Below are 14,324 nucleotides of genomic sequence, written 5' to 3'. Positions count from 1 at the left end.
TACTTAGATTTTCAGCAGATATTTGATCAGGGGCCAGATGGGTGGTTCAAAGAAGATTAAAGCTCAAGTAATTAGTGGCAAACTAACTAATTGGTTTTGGGAAAATTCTGACTTAGCGGTGGAAAGGAATTAAGAAAAAAAATTGAAATGCTTTGCCAGGATTGAGCAGTGCCTAGACTGTTTCCAGAAGAATCTATTCCAAGTCAATTTACTGTTATTACTTATTATGAGATAAATAAGATTGAGAGGAGACATAACCTAAGTCTGTTCATTCCTTTCAGTGATCTATAGGGAAAATGTGGCCGATTTACTTGAATTGTCTGTGTGGATTTTCAAATGGACAGACTTCAGTTTGGAAAGAACTTCTTTCTCAGAGCTCTGTTTAATTCTGGGTCAATAAGTTCATTTGAAAAACAAGACCAACAGCTGGGTTGGTAACTAAAGGACATGGATTCAAAATAAGGTATAAAAAACACAGGGAAGGATGAGGAGAAATTCATAGCACGTAAAACCCTACAGTGCAGAAAGAGGCCCTTCAAGTCTGCACCGAACACAATCCCACCCAGGCCTACCCCGATATCCTTACCTATTATACCCACTAATCCCTCTAACCTACGCATCCCTAGACACTAAGGGGCAATTTCTTAGCATGGCCAATCAACCTAACCTGCACATCTTTGGACTGTGGGAGGAAACCCATGCAGACACGAGAAGAATGTGCAAACTCCACACAGACAGTGACCCGAGCCAGGAATCGAACCTAGGACCCTAGAGCTGTGAAGCAGCAGTGCTAACCACTGTGCTACCGTGCCACCCAAATTTGTATACACAGCAAGTTAGAATGGTTTGGAATGCACTGACTAAAAGAGTCAGGCAAACTTTTGAAGGAGAACTGGGTACACACTGAAAAAGAAAGAAAAGTACAGGCTATGGGGGAAGAGCAGGTAAGTTGGACAATGAGAAAGTTCTTCAAAAAAGCTGGTGTAGGCACAATGAGCATTGCACTCCTTGTAATTCCATTAATCAAAGAACTAGACAAATAAAAGGCTACCTTTCCTCAAAAAATTCTATGAGTTAGTCCAAGAAAAACCTTAGGGTGGAATTCCTAGGGTAGCACTGTGGCACAGTGGTTAGCACTGCTGCCTCACAGCTCCAGGAACCTGGGTTCGATTCCTGACTGGGTCACTGTCTATGGAGGTAGCGCATTCTCCCTGTGTCTGTGTGGGTTTCCCTGGGAGCTCTGGTTGCCTCCCACAGTTCAAAGATGTGACGGTTAGGTTGATTGGCCATGCTAAATTGCCCCGTGTTAGGGGGATTAGCAGGATAAATGAGTGGGGTTACACAAATAGGGTGGAATGTGGTCTATACAGACTCAATGAGCTGAATGGCCTCCTTCTGTATTATTGGGATTCTATGATTCTCCCAATTTAAAACTAGATCCCGTGCTGGGTGTGGGAACATGGAGTGTTTCCTGCTGCAGTGGCCAGTGGGAAAAGATGCCAAATCTTTTGGTCTTGACTTCATTAATTATACACCCAGGTGTTTCACACTATATCTTCTAGAAGGGAAGACCATGATGGCGCATAGTCCTTGAAAAGGCACCAAACACCACTGATGCACTATTGTGGAAAGAAGATAGACCTCCTTAGGATGAAGGTGAATCTCCAAGTTCACTCCCATCAGACCAGTGCAAGTACTGCCGTCACAGAGTCACTGGCACCACGGGCTGTCCCCCAGTTTGATGCTGCCAATTCAGGGTCACATATCTCTGTCATGGGTCTTCTCCATGAACATCTTCAACACCAGTGCCCCACAAGGCTGTGTCCTCAGCCCTTTACTATACTCCTTATACACCTATGACTGTGTGATCAAATTCCATGATGTGGAGATGCCAGAGTTGGACTGGGATGAACACAGTAAGAAGTCTCACAACACCAGGTTAAAGTTCAACAGGTTTATTTGGTAGTAAACGCCACTCGCTTTCAGAACGTTGTTCCTTTAGTGATTGCAATATGCCCTGTTTGTGATCAGAACTTTCCACTCACCTGACAAAGGAACAGCGTTCCAAAAGCTAGTGGTGTTTACTAACAAATAAACCTGTTGGACTTTAACCTGGTGTTGTGAGACTTCTTACTGGTTAAATTCCACACAAACTCAATTTTCAAGTTTGCTGATGACATCACCATAGTGGATCGGATCTCATACAATGATTACACTGAGTATGGAAAAGAGATAAAGAATCTGGTGAAATGGCTGAGAGCTTCAAGTTTCCAGGTGTTCAAACCACCAACAACGTGTCCTGGGACCTCCAAGCCGACGCTATAGTAAAGAAAGCCCACCAATTGCTTTACTTCCTCAGGAGGCTAAGGAAATTTGACATGTCCGCCACATCTCACACCAACTTTAATGGATGTACCAAAGAAAGCATTCTTTCTGGTTGCATCACAACTTGTTATGGCTCCTGCTCCGCCCGAGACTGCAAGAAACAGCAAAGGGTCGTGAATGAAGCCCAGTCCATCACGCAAACCAGCTTCCCTTCCATTGACTCTGTCCATACTTTCTGCTGCCACCGTAAAGCAGCCAGCATAATCAAGGACTCCATGCACCCCAGACATACTATCTTCTACTTTCTTCCATTGGGAAAAAGATACAAAACTCTGAGGTCACGTACCAACTGATTCAAGAACAGCTTCTTCTCTGCTGCCATCAGACCTCTAAACAGACCTACTTCACATTATGTTGATCTTTCTCTACACCCTGGCTGTGACTGTAACACTATATTCTGCATTCTCTCTTTTCCTTCAGTATGTACAGTATGCTTTGTCTGTATACCATGCAAGAAACAATACTTTTCCCTATATATTAGTACATGTGGCAATAATAAATCAAATCATATCATGTGATTGAACAGATCTAATTTTTGATCTTTGGATACACGATACAGGACATCCCATGAGGGAGTGGCATCCAGTGTTCAGGATTTGCTTCCTTTCTTCCCTTCTCTGCCATCACTCTGTTTAATCATTGTGACATCATGATTCAAAGCATGATGCAGTTCACACCAAGTGTGGAAACATACCAGTTTTATCAGCCAGTCATCAATTCATAGAATCATAAAATCCCTACAATGCAGATGGAGACCATTTGGCCCATCTAGCCTACATCAACAACAACCCCACCCAGGCCTTATCCCTGTATTTACCCTACAAATCCCCCTGACACTAAGGGGCAATTTAGCGTGGTCAATCAACCAAATTCTGAGCATCAAAATTAGAGTTACAGGAAACGATGGGTGGCACAGTGATTAGCACTGCTGCCTCAGAGCACCAGGGACCTGAGTTCGATTCCCAGCTTGGGTCACTGTTTGTGTGGAGTTTGCACATTCTCCCCTTGTCTGCATGGGTTTCCTCCGGGTGCTCCGATTTCCTCCCACAGTCCAAAGATGTGCGGGTTAGGTGCACTGGTCATCCTAAATTGCCCATTGATGTCCAGAGATGCGTAGGTTAGAGGGATCAGTGGGATAAATATGTGGGATTACGGGATGGGGTCTAGGTGGGATTGTTATTGGTGCAGGCTTGATGGGCTCAATGGCCTCCTTCTGCACTGTAGGGTTTCTATGATTCTATGAGAAGTTAAAATATATCTCCTCCCATGCACTTAAAATGTTATCAGATTGCTCTTGTTTGAGAATGCTTTGTAGAATATTGCCATTTACATTCCTAGGCAGCAACCAATGACCTAGCAACAGCTTCCAGCTTTCACCATTTGATTTTTCACGTGACAGAAAGCAGCTAATGCCTGAAGGAAATTTCTCCATTTAATGCATGTGCAGTTTGTCAGAACATTGTCTGAGAGCAGAGATACAAAGCTTGTATTCTCAAAGAACCTACGCCAACATCCTGCAGGAAATTCAATGCTCTGTCAAAAGCCACAATAAATCGCAAACTAGGTTCCAAAATACAATATCCCACAATTATCAAATGGTTTTAAAAGGTAAAATTCTATTTAAAAACTGGCATTATAGACTAGGTCACTTAGTAACATGATACCCTTCATATCAACATAAATTTCTCCCTTGGTACAGCATCGTCTTTTATATTCATACTGCTTTGAACTTGGCAATGGCTTCACTATTCCCACTTTGTGCAATTTATATTTTGCAGTCATAAAATTAATTCCTGTGAAAACCTCAATCAGTCACACATCACCAAAAAACAACCACTCCTGACATCTCTTAACTCTCAAAGTGCAGATCTATCTACTTTCACAAAGTCTGCATGGATCAATAACCACAGCCAGATCAGACATTCACTACCTCAGTCTCTAAAAACAGACACTCTCCCAAGCTGCCGATGTGAATATTCTATACCATAACCTACACGGGCTGCAAAAAAATCACAGTGCACATCTCCATCCAACAAGCAACACTCACCTCCCACATTTCTCACTGTATTTTGTAAACAAAGCAACAAGCTAAGCAGGGTCAACAGCTCGGAAACTCTGCTGCTTTGCATATTAAATGTGTCATTGTGCAGATAGTTGCAGGAGTGGGTTAGAGATAGAGGTATCATCCTGCAGCCTCCTAACCAAAATCTCCCCCCACCCCCACTCTCCCCCCACTCAAATATACCCCCATCTATCGCCTCACAGAAGAAAAAGCTAACGTGAATAATTAAAAAAAAGGAAAAGGCCCAGGAGACAAGAAGACAATAAGCCACAACATAACGGCAAGGCATCACAAGGAGCAACAAGGGTTCGACATGAGCCGAACGAAAAGAGGCAGAGCAAGAAGAAAATGGGATACCTTCTCTCTCTGTCTGATTCCAAAACCCTCACTCCTTTACTGCTCGGGAGACATACACAGTAAATTTACCCTCAAGGTACCCCTTCAGAAAAATGAGAAGTTTCACATTCAGACACAATCCATTTGATAATTTGGAAAGGACTAAATACTCACTTTCTGAAATCTGCCAGCATTTTCAGTAGATCTTCATTTGATAGCTTATTGCTGTCCTGTTTATAAAAAGGTGAAAACTTTCCATTTGTATCGATGGAGCCCTCCTTGTCTTTAAACACAGGTCTGTTGGAATGAAAAACCATACTTAAGAGCCAAGTATAGCTTTAATTTTATGTGAAACTTAAATTTAAACTGACAGGTATTTACAACAATGATTATATTTCAAAAGTACTTTATTGATTCAAGGTAAGGTGCTCTTTTGGAGAGTTCGAGCAGAATTGCTGGGACAACTGGCCTCTTTCTACACTGTGGGGATTCAATGAAGGTTCTGAATCCAAAAGGGAATTTAAGAGAGCAATTTTCCGTAATCTCTAGTCAATAGCCATTTCAGAAAAAAATGTGACTACATTTGAATCCAATGCAAAAACACTGACCTTGCAGCCCAAGCAAAGGCCATCTTGTATCCTCCAAGTCTGCTGCAAATCTGCTTGGCAGCTTTAAGCACTTTCTGAGCAGCCTGTACATTGAGTAGATGGAGAGTAATATATCAATGCAATGTTGTAAACAAGTCAAACTCAGGTAACCACTTGAACTTCTATAATATCTTGGACAATTTGTCCATCACAAAGTTCTGCATCATTTACACTTGCCTGTAATACACAGTTCATTCTAACAGACCATCAATGGCATTGCTCAGAAATCCAGTGATCAGGAAGTACCTGAGCTGAGTTGCATTCTGCTATGTAACACATAATACAAGATTGTGGAGTGAGGTCTTTCAGAGCTATATTTCTCTTCAGTCACATCGTTTATGATGAAAGCCTCTGAAAAAGTTTCCCGTTGCTGGTCTGAATGCAGCATGAAATGCTTGGTTCACTGAAATTTTGCTTTCCAAAGAAACACATGATTGCTGAAGTAGAACGGAGGCTGCCAATATTCCAATTCCTGGATCTGTGGAAGACTTTCTTGGTGGTGGGAGGGTCCAATTTGATGAATGGATGTGGTTGATAGGAAGCCTCACCCTAACAGCTTTTATACTGAGAGTAGCAGGAAGCAAGCATCTATTCCTCCCACGTACAAGGATGGCGGTGAAGTCCTCTGACGGTGAATACTTTCTATCGATCTCAGTGTTGAACATATTCAATGACTGAGCCCTACAGCCCTCTTCAGTAAAGAATTCTGAAGTTTCCCACCCACTGAGTGAAGAAATTCCTCCTCATCTTAGTCCTAAATGGCCTTTCCTTATTCTGAGACTGTGCCGCCTGGTTCAAGACTCCGCTAGCCAGGAGAAACATCTTTCCTGAATCCACTCTGTTGAGCCCTGTAAGAATTTTGTATGTTTGAATGAGATCAACTCTCATTCTTTTAAACTCCAGAGAGTAAAGGCCCAGTCTATTCACTCTTTCCTCAGAGGACAATTCCTCTATCCCAGGAGTTAATCAAGTAAACTTCACTGTACGACACATATATGTTTGCTTAGATAAAGGAGACCAAAACTGCACATAATACTCCAGTTGTGGTCTCATCAAGGCTCTATATAATTGCAACAAGACTCCCTTACTCTCACACTCAAATCCTCTTGTGACAAAGGCCAAATTTTTCTTAACTGCTTTTTTTAAAAAACAGCATTTTTAACTCAAAAAAACACCCCTAAGATTGGCACCAAAGATATTAGTGAAGATGACCAATGTCTTGGTCAAAGAATTAAGTTTTAAGGAGCACCTTAAAGTGAGAGAGAGAGAGAAAAAGAGGGAGAGCGAGAGAGAAAGCATGAGAGGGGTACACAGGTGGAGAGGTATACGGAGGGAATTCCAGAGCTTAGGGCCTTTGCAGACAACTGAACCTTGCTTCAATTCCTGGCTTGGGTCACTGTCTGTGTGGAGTTTGCACATTCTCCTCGTGTCTGGGTGGGTTTCCTCCAGGTGCTCCAGTTACCTCCCACAGTCCAAAGATGTGCGGGTTAGGTTGATTGGCCATACTAAAAATTGCCCTTAGTGTCCTGAAATGCGTAGGTTAGGGGGATTAGTGGGTAAATATGTAAGGATATGGGGACAGTGCCTGGGTGGGATTGTGGTAGGTGCAGACTCGATGGGTCGAATGGCCTCTTTCTGTACTGTAGGGTTTCTATGATTCTATGAACTGAAACATGACCATCAAAAGTGCTGCAATATAAACTGGGGATGCTGCAGAAGCTAGAGTTGGAGGATCATGGATATTTCCGAGAAGATGACAGAGATAAACAATGGTGAGCCTTCAGACTGGTGAAAATTCAGATAAAAACTTTAATCACAACAATTCTCCCAGCATCCAACCTATTTGTCAGCAATGCCATGAAGCAGGCTTACTAGTTTCTTCATATATTAGATTTCCGATACTATACCAGTGATTTCAGATTTCAGATTCATTTAATTGGCTGTAAAGCACTTTGGGATATTCCAATGTCATAAAGGGAGCTTTAAAAATTAAAATCTTTCTATTTCAAGGCAACATTTATGAAGCCATGTTCCAGATATGCAGATAAGAACAACTTTAAACACCCAAGCTATATGAAGTGCACACTTTCCATTTAATATTTCATTCTTTTTGCTGATGTGCTCATAAAACAAGTTCAGGACATAACTAGCTCAGTCGCATCTCTGCACACATTGTGAATTTGCGCAGGTTGTGAATAAATGATTGGGACACTTTACAATCCCTGACTTAAGCACATTCCATATCAAGATCTAAAGAGACAGAAATTAGAGCAACAAGGTAACAGGCTGAGGCCATTCAGCCCCTCAAGTGTCCTCTGTCTTTCAATAGGGTCATGGGTGATCTGTATCTTAACTCTATATTCCACAGTATCCTTATCCAACCAAAATTCATCAAACTGAATCCTGAGAGTTATTATTGACCCATGCCATCCACAGTCTTTAGGGGACTGAACTCCAGATTTCTGCTATCCATTGTGTAGAACTGTGCTCCCTGATTTTGCTGTTTCCAATTAGAAAATCTTGCTCTTAACTTTACCCACTAGACTAAATAATTTCTCATAATGATAGCATTAAACCCTTTTAACATTTGAAACTGTGCACTGTCTCATGGAAGGGTGAATAAGTTAAGAATTAAACAATGAGTAAAAGCTTTGCCTGTCTGTGGAGGAATCAGGAACATGCAGTCCTCATAAATACCTTGCTTGCATCCGAACTTTTTATATATGGTTCAGCACACTGAGCGATCCCTCCTTGCAACACCTTCTCCACTCGCACAACCAGAAAGATATCTGGATGAGGGGCAGTCACTGAAAAGATCCCCTGCAAAAAAACACACACAGACACAAAAACATTAGAACCAAAATGATGAATGGTTTCTCACTTGAGTGAAATGGGAGCGCACTTCCATCACATTCAACCAGGAGATTTATTTTGTAGAGTCACAGCACAGGAGGGGGCCAGTTGGGCCATCGTATTTGAACTGCATTTTGAAAGAGCTAGCCAAAAAACCTGAATTTTCCATAATCCTACAAATAGTCCAAACATTACTGAGGTGAAGAATAAAACCAATTGGGTTGAATAATGCACAATGTCAACAGGGCAGCTTTGTGACCAGTGGTGACACAAGGCTCTTTTCCAGTCATGTTTTAGCATTTCTTACTCTGTGCTGTAAAATCTTGGGCAGATATTTATTTCACTTCATTGCTTATCTGTACGTCATACATCCTTGGGATTGTATTCGGGGGAGCAATACAAATTCTTACATGGCTCCTGTTAGTTTACCAGTAAAACACATAAAAGGCCATACCTTCACAAATAAAATTTCACTTGGTATGCTTTCTCTTAATGTTTTCAATGATTAAGTGTCGTAAATAAAAATGATTGCTAATTGCTATGATATTGAAATAGGTAGCCCAGCTTTCAGTAAGTTTTTACAACAATCCAGAGTGAATATTAATTAATTCAGCGCACATTCCCAATGTTTCCTCATCGAGTATAGAATAGGTCTGAATGTCCTCCCTCAACATGGATATTCAGAAGAAAAATGAGAAATGCATCATTAGTGGTAAAAAATTCAAGATGTTGACAAGCTGAAAAACCAGTCAGGATTTTGGGCAATAAAGCTGACACCAGCTCAGGAACTCTACCTGTTTTGGGTAGCGAAGAAGTTTTTCAGCTACTCCTTTAAGGCGACTGTCACTACCAGCAACAGAGTTTGCACTTGTTGTTCCATTTCCCACTCCGTCCTCGCAGCTTCCCAGTAACATTTGCCGGACAACTTGGGGATTCAAGTCCACATGAAAATCTTCTGAGATCTTGCAGTTATTTTTTGTGTCAAACAGCCCGAGGGTCACAAAGAAAGGTTCAACCTGGTAATCGGACACAAGGTCATGGTGAAATCAGGAATGTGTCCTGTGAGCAACGTAAATGAATCTTTTTGATAGATTCTTTCAACAGTGTACCGTATTTTCATAAGGATAGTTTAACACTGTCCCTAGTCAAACATTACTGTACATAGACTCTATTGTTCTAAAGCATCTATGATGCAGCTAGGATTATGTTGGCTTCAACCCGTTCATGCTTACAAGATATTGCATATCACCTGCAGGCTGTTGTCCATTACAAACTATACCAGCAAACATCCACTTGCATTTATACAACTTATGTCATCACAGGACACCACAAAAGTGCTTCACAGACAATGAAGTATATTTAAAGTGTGCGAGTATAGGGAATGAGGCAGCCATTTTCAGCACACAAAGTCATGCGATGGTGAGCAGGTAATCAAATTGGTCATGTTAGTTGAGGGCTAAATAGTGATCAGGACATCAGGGAGAAATTTCTGTTCTTCTAAGCATCTTCTTGGGATCACTTGAGAAGAAAAATATTGAAATTTAATGTCTTATTGCAAGGACAATGGGCAGTATTCTCTGATGTCAGATGCCCCACCACCACCTCCAGTGAGAATGGAGAATTTGGCATTCAATCAAATTCACTACAGTGGGACTGAAGAATCCCAGCAGCAAGCAAAGTCGGAGAATTCTGGCCAATATCTCTGACAGTGCAGCACTGCTCCTGTACTACACAGGTTTTGTGTTGGCAAACGAGGCCCGCCATTAGAAAATCACAGGATCTTCTTGTCCTGCTGCTGTCAACGAGGTTTCCCGTTGTTCATGGCCTCTGCTGCCAGGCAGCTCACAGCAAGGGATCACCGTTGGCAGGCTAGGAAGATTCTGCTGCATGGGAATGGCTGGAAAATCCCTCCCCTTGATCTTCTCACTCAGAGACGAAGGAGTTACCACTGAAGGCCGGGTATGTGGACAGTACCCAATCTCCAAGATGAAAGAAACAAAAATATACCAGAAAAGGCGGGTGGGCCTGGATAAGATGCTCTTTTCGAAGACTCAGTGTAACACGATGGGTTGAATGGCCTCATTCTGCACTGTAGGGAATGCATGGTTCTACGGATCAGGTGCCACATGAGCTATTTATGCACAATTTAGGATTTATAGAATATCATCTACACTACTTTTTCTCAGAGTTTAATTCTTTTATCCCTAGAAAGATGAGATGGTCTGCTTTATTGTTTTAATCCCCATCTTCAGCAATCAGTTGAAAGACATTTGAAACCAAGTATGGCTTAACCTCTCTGACATCAGCCTGTATACCTCCCCAGCCAACTGCAAAACCATTTGCTGGCTTTGACTAAGATTGCAGAATTACTATATAAAAATGGATAGTTAGTCTCAAAAACTGAAAAGTGCGCAAGTGCGTGAGAATAAAAGGGAAATGGAAATGATACAGACTGCTTGGTTTTATATTAATCCACCTTCTCGTGCAGGCACAGTCATTCTTCAAATTAATGCCACCAACACAGTGGTCCTATTCTATTCAAAATTAATTGTGAGGGTCTTGAAATAGTTTTCCCAACAAATGATATTGGGGGCGATTCTCCCAGCTCACTGTGCTGCTCTAGCAGCACACAGGTCGAGAGACATCAATGGAGGCCATTTAGTAGGCTTCTCGCTGGGTGCCATGGCCTCCCATATCCTTTGATCCTTTTGCCCCAGAGGTATATTAACTCCTTCTTGAAAACATACAATGTTCTGGCCTCAACTACTTTCTGTGGTAGAGAATTCCACAGGCTGACCACTGTCTGGCTGAAGAAATTTCTCCTCATTTCAGTCCTAAATGATTTTCCCTATATCTTTAAACAATAACCTCTAGTTCTGGACTCCCCTGCCATCAGAACATCTTTCCTGCATCTATCCTATCCAGACCTGTTAGAATTGTATATGTTTTTATGAGATCCCCCCCTCATTCTTCAGAACTCCAGCGATTACTCGGGATGAGCCAGCTCATGTCCCACAAATGAATAAATACAATCCTAACCAACTCAATCGCTCCTCATACGTCAGTCCTGCCATCTCAGGGATCAGTCTGGTAAACCTTTTTCTGCATTCCTTCTTGAGCAAGAACATCCTTCCTCAGATAAAGAGTCCAAAACTGCGCACAATATTCTCAGTGTGATCTCATCAAAGCTTTATATAACAGCAACAATACATCCTGGGAGGGGAAATTTGCTATGGCTCTTCGGGGGGTTTTAAACTAATTTGTCAGGGGGATGGGAAAATGAACTGTAGTCCAGAAGCCAGGGTTGAGGGTTGTGAGGTACTGAGGAAGGCATCAAGGTTGCAGGAGTGTACAGGCAGACAGGATGGTGGGTTGAAGTGTGTCTACTTCAATGCAAGGAGCATCAGGAATAAGGTAGGTGAACTTGGAGTGTGATTCGTACTCAGGATTATGATGTTGTGGCCATTACGGAGACATGATCAGAACAGGAACAGGAATGGTTGTTGGCAATTCCGGGGTATAGATGTTTCACTAAGAGTAGGGAAGGTGGTAAAAGAGGTGGAGGAGTAGCATTGTTAATCAAGGATAGTTCAACGGCTGCTGAAAGGCATTTCGAGGGGGATTTGCCTATTGAGGTAATATGGGCTGAAGTTAGAAATAGGAAAGGATCGGTCACGTTAGGAGTTTTCTATAGGCCCCCAAATAGTAATAGAGATGTGGAGGAGGAAATGGCAAAGCAGATTATGGATAGGTGTGGAGGTCACAGGGTAGTTATCATGGGTGACTTTAACTTTCCAAATATTGATTGGAATCTTTATAGGTCGAATAGTTCGGATGGGACACTTTTTGTACAGTATGTGCAGGAGGGTTTCCTGACACAATATGTGGATAAGCCTACAAGAGGTGGGGCCACATTGGACTTGGTATTGGGTAATGAACCAGGCCAAGTGTTAGATTTGTTTGTGGGAGAGCACTTTGGTGATAGTGACCACAATTCGGTGTCCTTCATTATTGCAATGGAGAGCGATAGGGTCACATGGTAGGGCCAGATTTATAACTGGGGTAGGGGTAATTATGATGTGATTAGGCAAGAATTAGGGAGCATAAGATGGGAACAGAAACTGTCAGGTATGGGCACAAACAAAAAGTGGAGCTTGCTCAAGGAACAAGTACTGTTTGTCCTTGATGGTATGTCCCTGTCAGGCAGGCAGGGAGGAAATGGCCAAATGAGGGAACCATGGTTCACAAAGAAGGTTGAATATCTTGTCAAGAGGAAAAAGGGTGTGTATGTAAGGATGAGAAAACAAGGTTCAGTTGAGTTGCTCGAGAGTTGTAAGGTCACTAGGCTTGAGTTAAAGAAAGGGCTTAGGAGCGCTAGGAGAGGGCATGAAAACTCCTTGGTGGGTCAGATAAAGGAAAACCCCAAGGCTTTTTACTCTTACGTGAGAAATGAAAGAATGACTAGGGTGAGGTTAGGGCCAGTCAAGGATAGTAGTGGGAACTTGTGCATGGAGTCAGTAGAGATAGGTGAGGTGTTGAATGAATACTTTTCTTCAGTGTTCACTAAGGACAGGAGATATGTTTTTGAGGATGAGAATGTGATATAGACTGATAGGATGGAAGAGGTAGATGTTCTGAGGGAAGATGTATTAGCCAATTTTGAAAAACCTGAGGGTCGCTAAGTCTCCTGGGCCAGATGGGATACATCCTAGGATACTTTGGGAGACAAGAGATGAGATTGGAGAATCTTCAGCTTTGATCTTTGGGTCCTCACTGTCCATGGGGATAGTGCCAGAGGACTGGAGAGTGGCAAATGTTGTTCCTCTTTTCAAGAAAAGAAATAGGAATGACCCTGATAATTATAGGCCAGTTAGTCTTACTTCGGTGGTCGGTAAGTTAATGGAAAGGGTCCTGAGAGATAGGTTTTATCACCATTTGGAAAGATTCAGTTTAATCCGGGATGGTCAGCACGATTTCATGAGGGGTAAGTCCTGCCTCACAAATTTGATTGAATTCTTTGAGGAGGTAACTAAGTGTGTGGACAAAGGTAGAGCAGTTGATGTCGTGTACATGGATTTTAGTAAGGTGTTTGATAACGTCCCCCATGGTAGGCTCATGAAGAAAGTAAGGAGGTGTGGGATAGAAGAAAATTTGGCTGATTGGATAAGTAACTGGCTGTCTCATAGAAGACAGAAGGTGGTGGTCAAAGAAAAATTTTCAGACTGGAGGCCAGTTACCAGCGGTGAACCACAGGGATCAGTGCTGGGTCCTCTGTTACTTGTGATTTTGATCAATGACTTGGAAGAGGGGGCTAAAGGGTGGGTTAGTAAATTTGCTGATGACACCAAGATTGGTGGAGTAGTGGGTGAGGTGGATGGCTCTTGGCGGTTGCAAAGAGACATTGATAGGGTGCAGAGCTGGGCAGAAAAGTGGCAGATGGAGTTTAACCCTGAGAAGTGTGAGGTGATTCATTTTGGTAGAACAAACTTGAATGCAGATTACAAGGTCAACGGCAGGGTTCTGAGGAATGCGGAGGAACAGAGAGATCTTGGGGTTCATATTCACAGATCTCTGAAGGTTGCCACTCAAATGGATAGAGCCATGAAGAAGACTTACAATGTGTTAGCGTTTATTAACGGGGGTTTGAGTTTAAGAGCCGTGGGGTTATGCTGCAACTATACTGGACGTTGGTGAGACCACATTTGGAATAGTGTGTTCAGTTCTGGTCACCTCACTATAAGAAGGATGTGGAAGCATTGGAGATAGTGCAGAGGAGATTTACCACGATGCTGCCTGGTTTGGAGGGTAGGTCTCATGAGGAAAGGTTGAGGGAGCTGGGGCCTTTCTCTTTGGAGCGGAGGAGGATGACAGGTGCCTTAATAGAGGTTTATAAGATGAGAGGGATTGATAGAGTGGACATGCAGAGACTATTTCCTCAGTGGATGTAGCTGTTACTAGGGGACATAATTATAAGGTTCATGGTGGGAGATTTAGGAGGGATGTCCGAGGTAGATTCCTTACTCAGAGCGTGGTTGGGGTGT

The 14,324-nt window shown here is 42.5% G+C and overlaps 1 protein-coding gene across 2 annotated transcripts in view; it reads right to left on the bottom strand.

Moving 5' to 3' along the window:
- LOC145342110 (dedicator of cytokinesis protein 11-like) overlaps positions 1–14,324 on the bottom strand; it is a 269,092-nt gene that overhangs the window by 161,192 nt on the left and 93,576 nt on the right. For both annotated transcript variants that reach the window (XM_080187331.1, XM_080187332.1), the window contains exons 12-15: positions 9,078–9,299; positions 8,128–8,250; positions 5,392–5,474; positions 4,958–5,080 (exon numbers count right to left, since the gene is read on the bottom strand). In XM_080187331.1, coding sequence (XP_080043457.1) covers positions 4,958–5,080; positions 5,392–5,474; positions 8,128–8,250; positions 9,078–9,299 — 551 coding nt within the window. The remainder of the gene's footprint in view (positions 1–4,957; positions 5,081–5,391; positions 5,475–8,127; positions 8,251–9,077; positions 9,300–14,324) is intronic.

The sequence above is a fragment of the Carcharhinus amblyrhynchos genome, chromosome 4 (genome assembly GCF_965287045.1).
Source record: "Carcharhinus amblyrhynchos chromosome 4, sCarAmb.v2.hapA, whole genome shotgun sequence".
Classification (NCBI taxonomy): Eukaryota; Metazoa; Chordata; class Chondrichthyes; order Carcharhiniformes; family Carcharhinidae; genus Carcharhinus; species Carcharhinus amblyrhynchos.
Note: the sequence above shows the minus strand (reverse complement) of the source record. Positions and strands in the feature narration are given on the sequence as shown.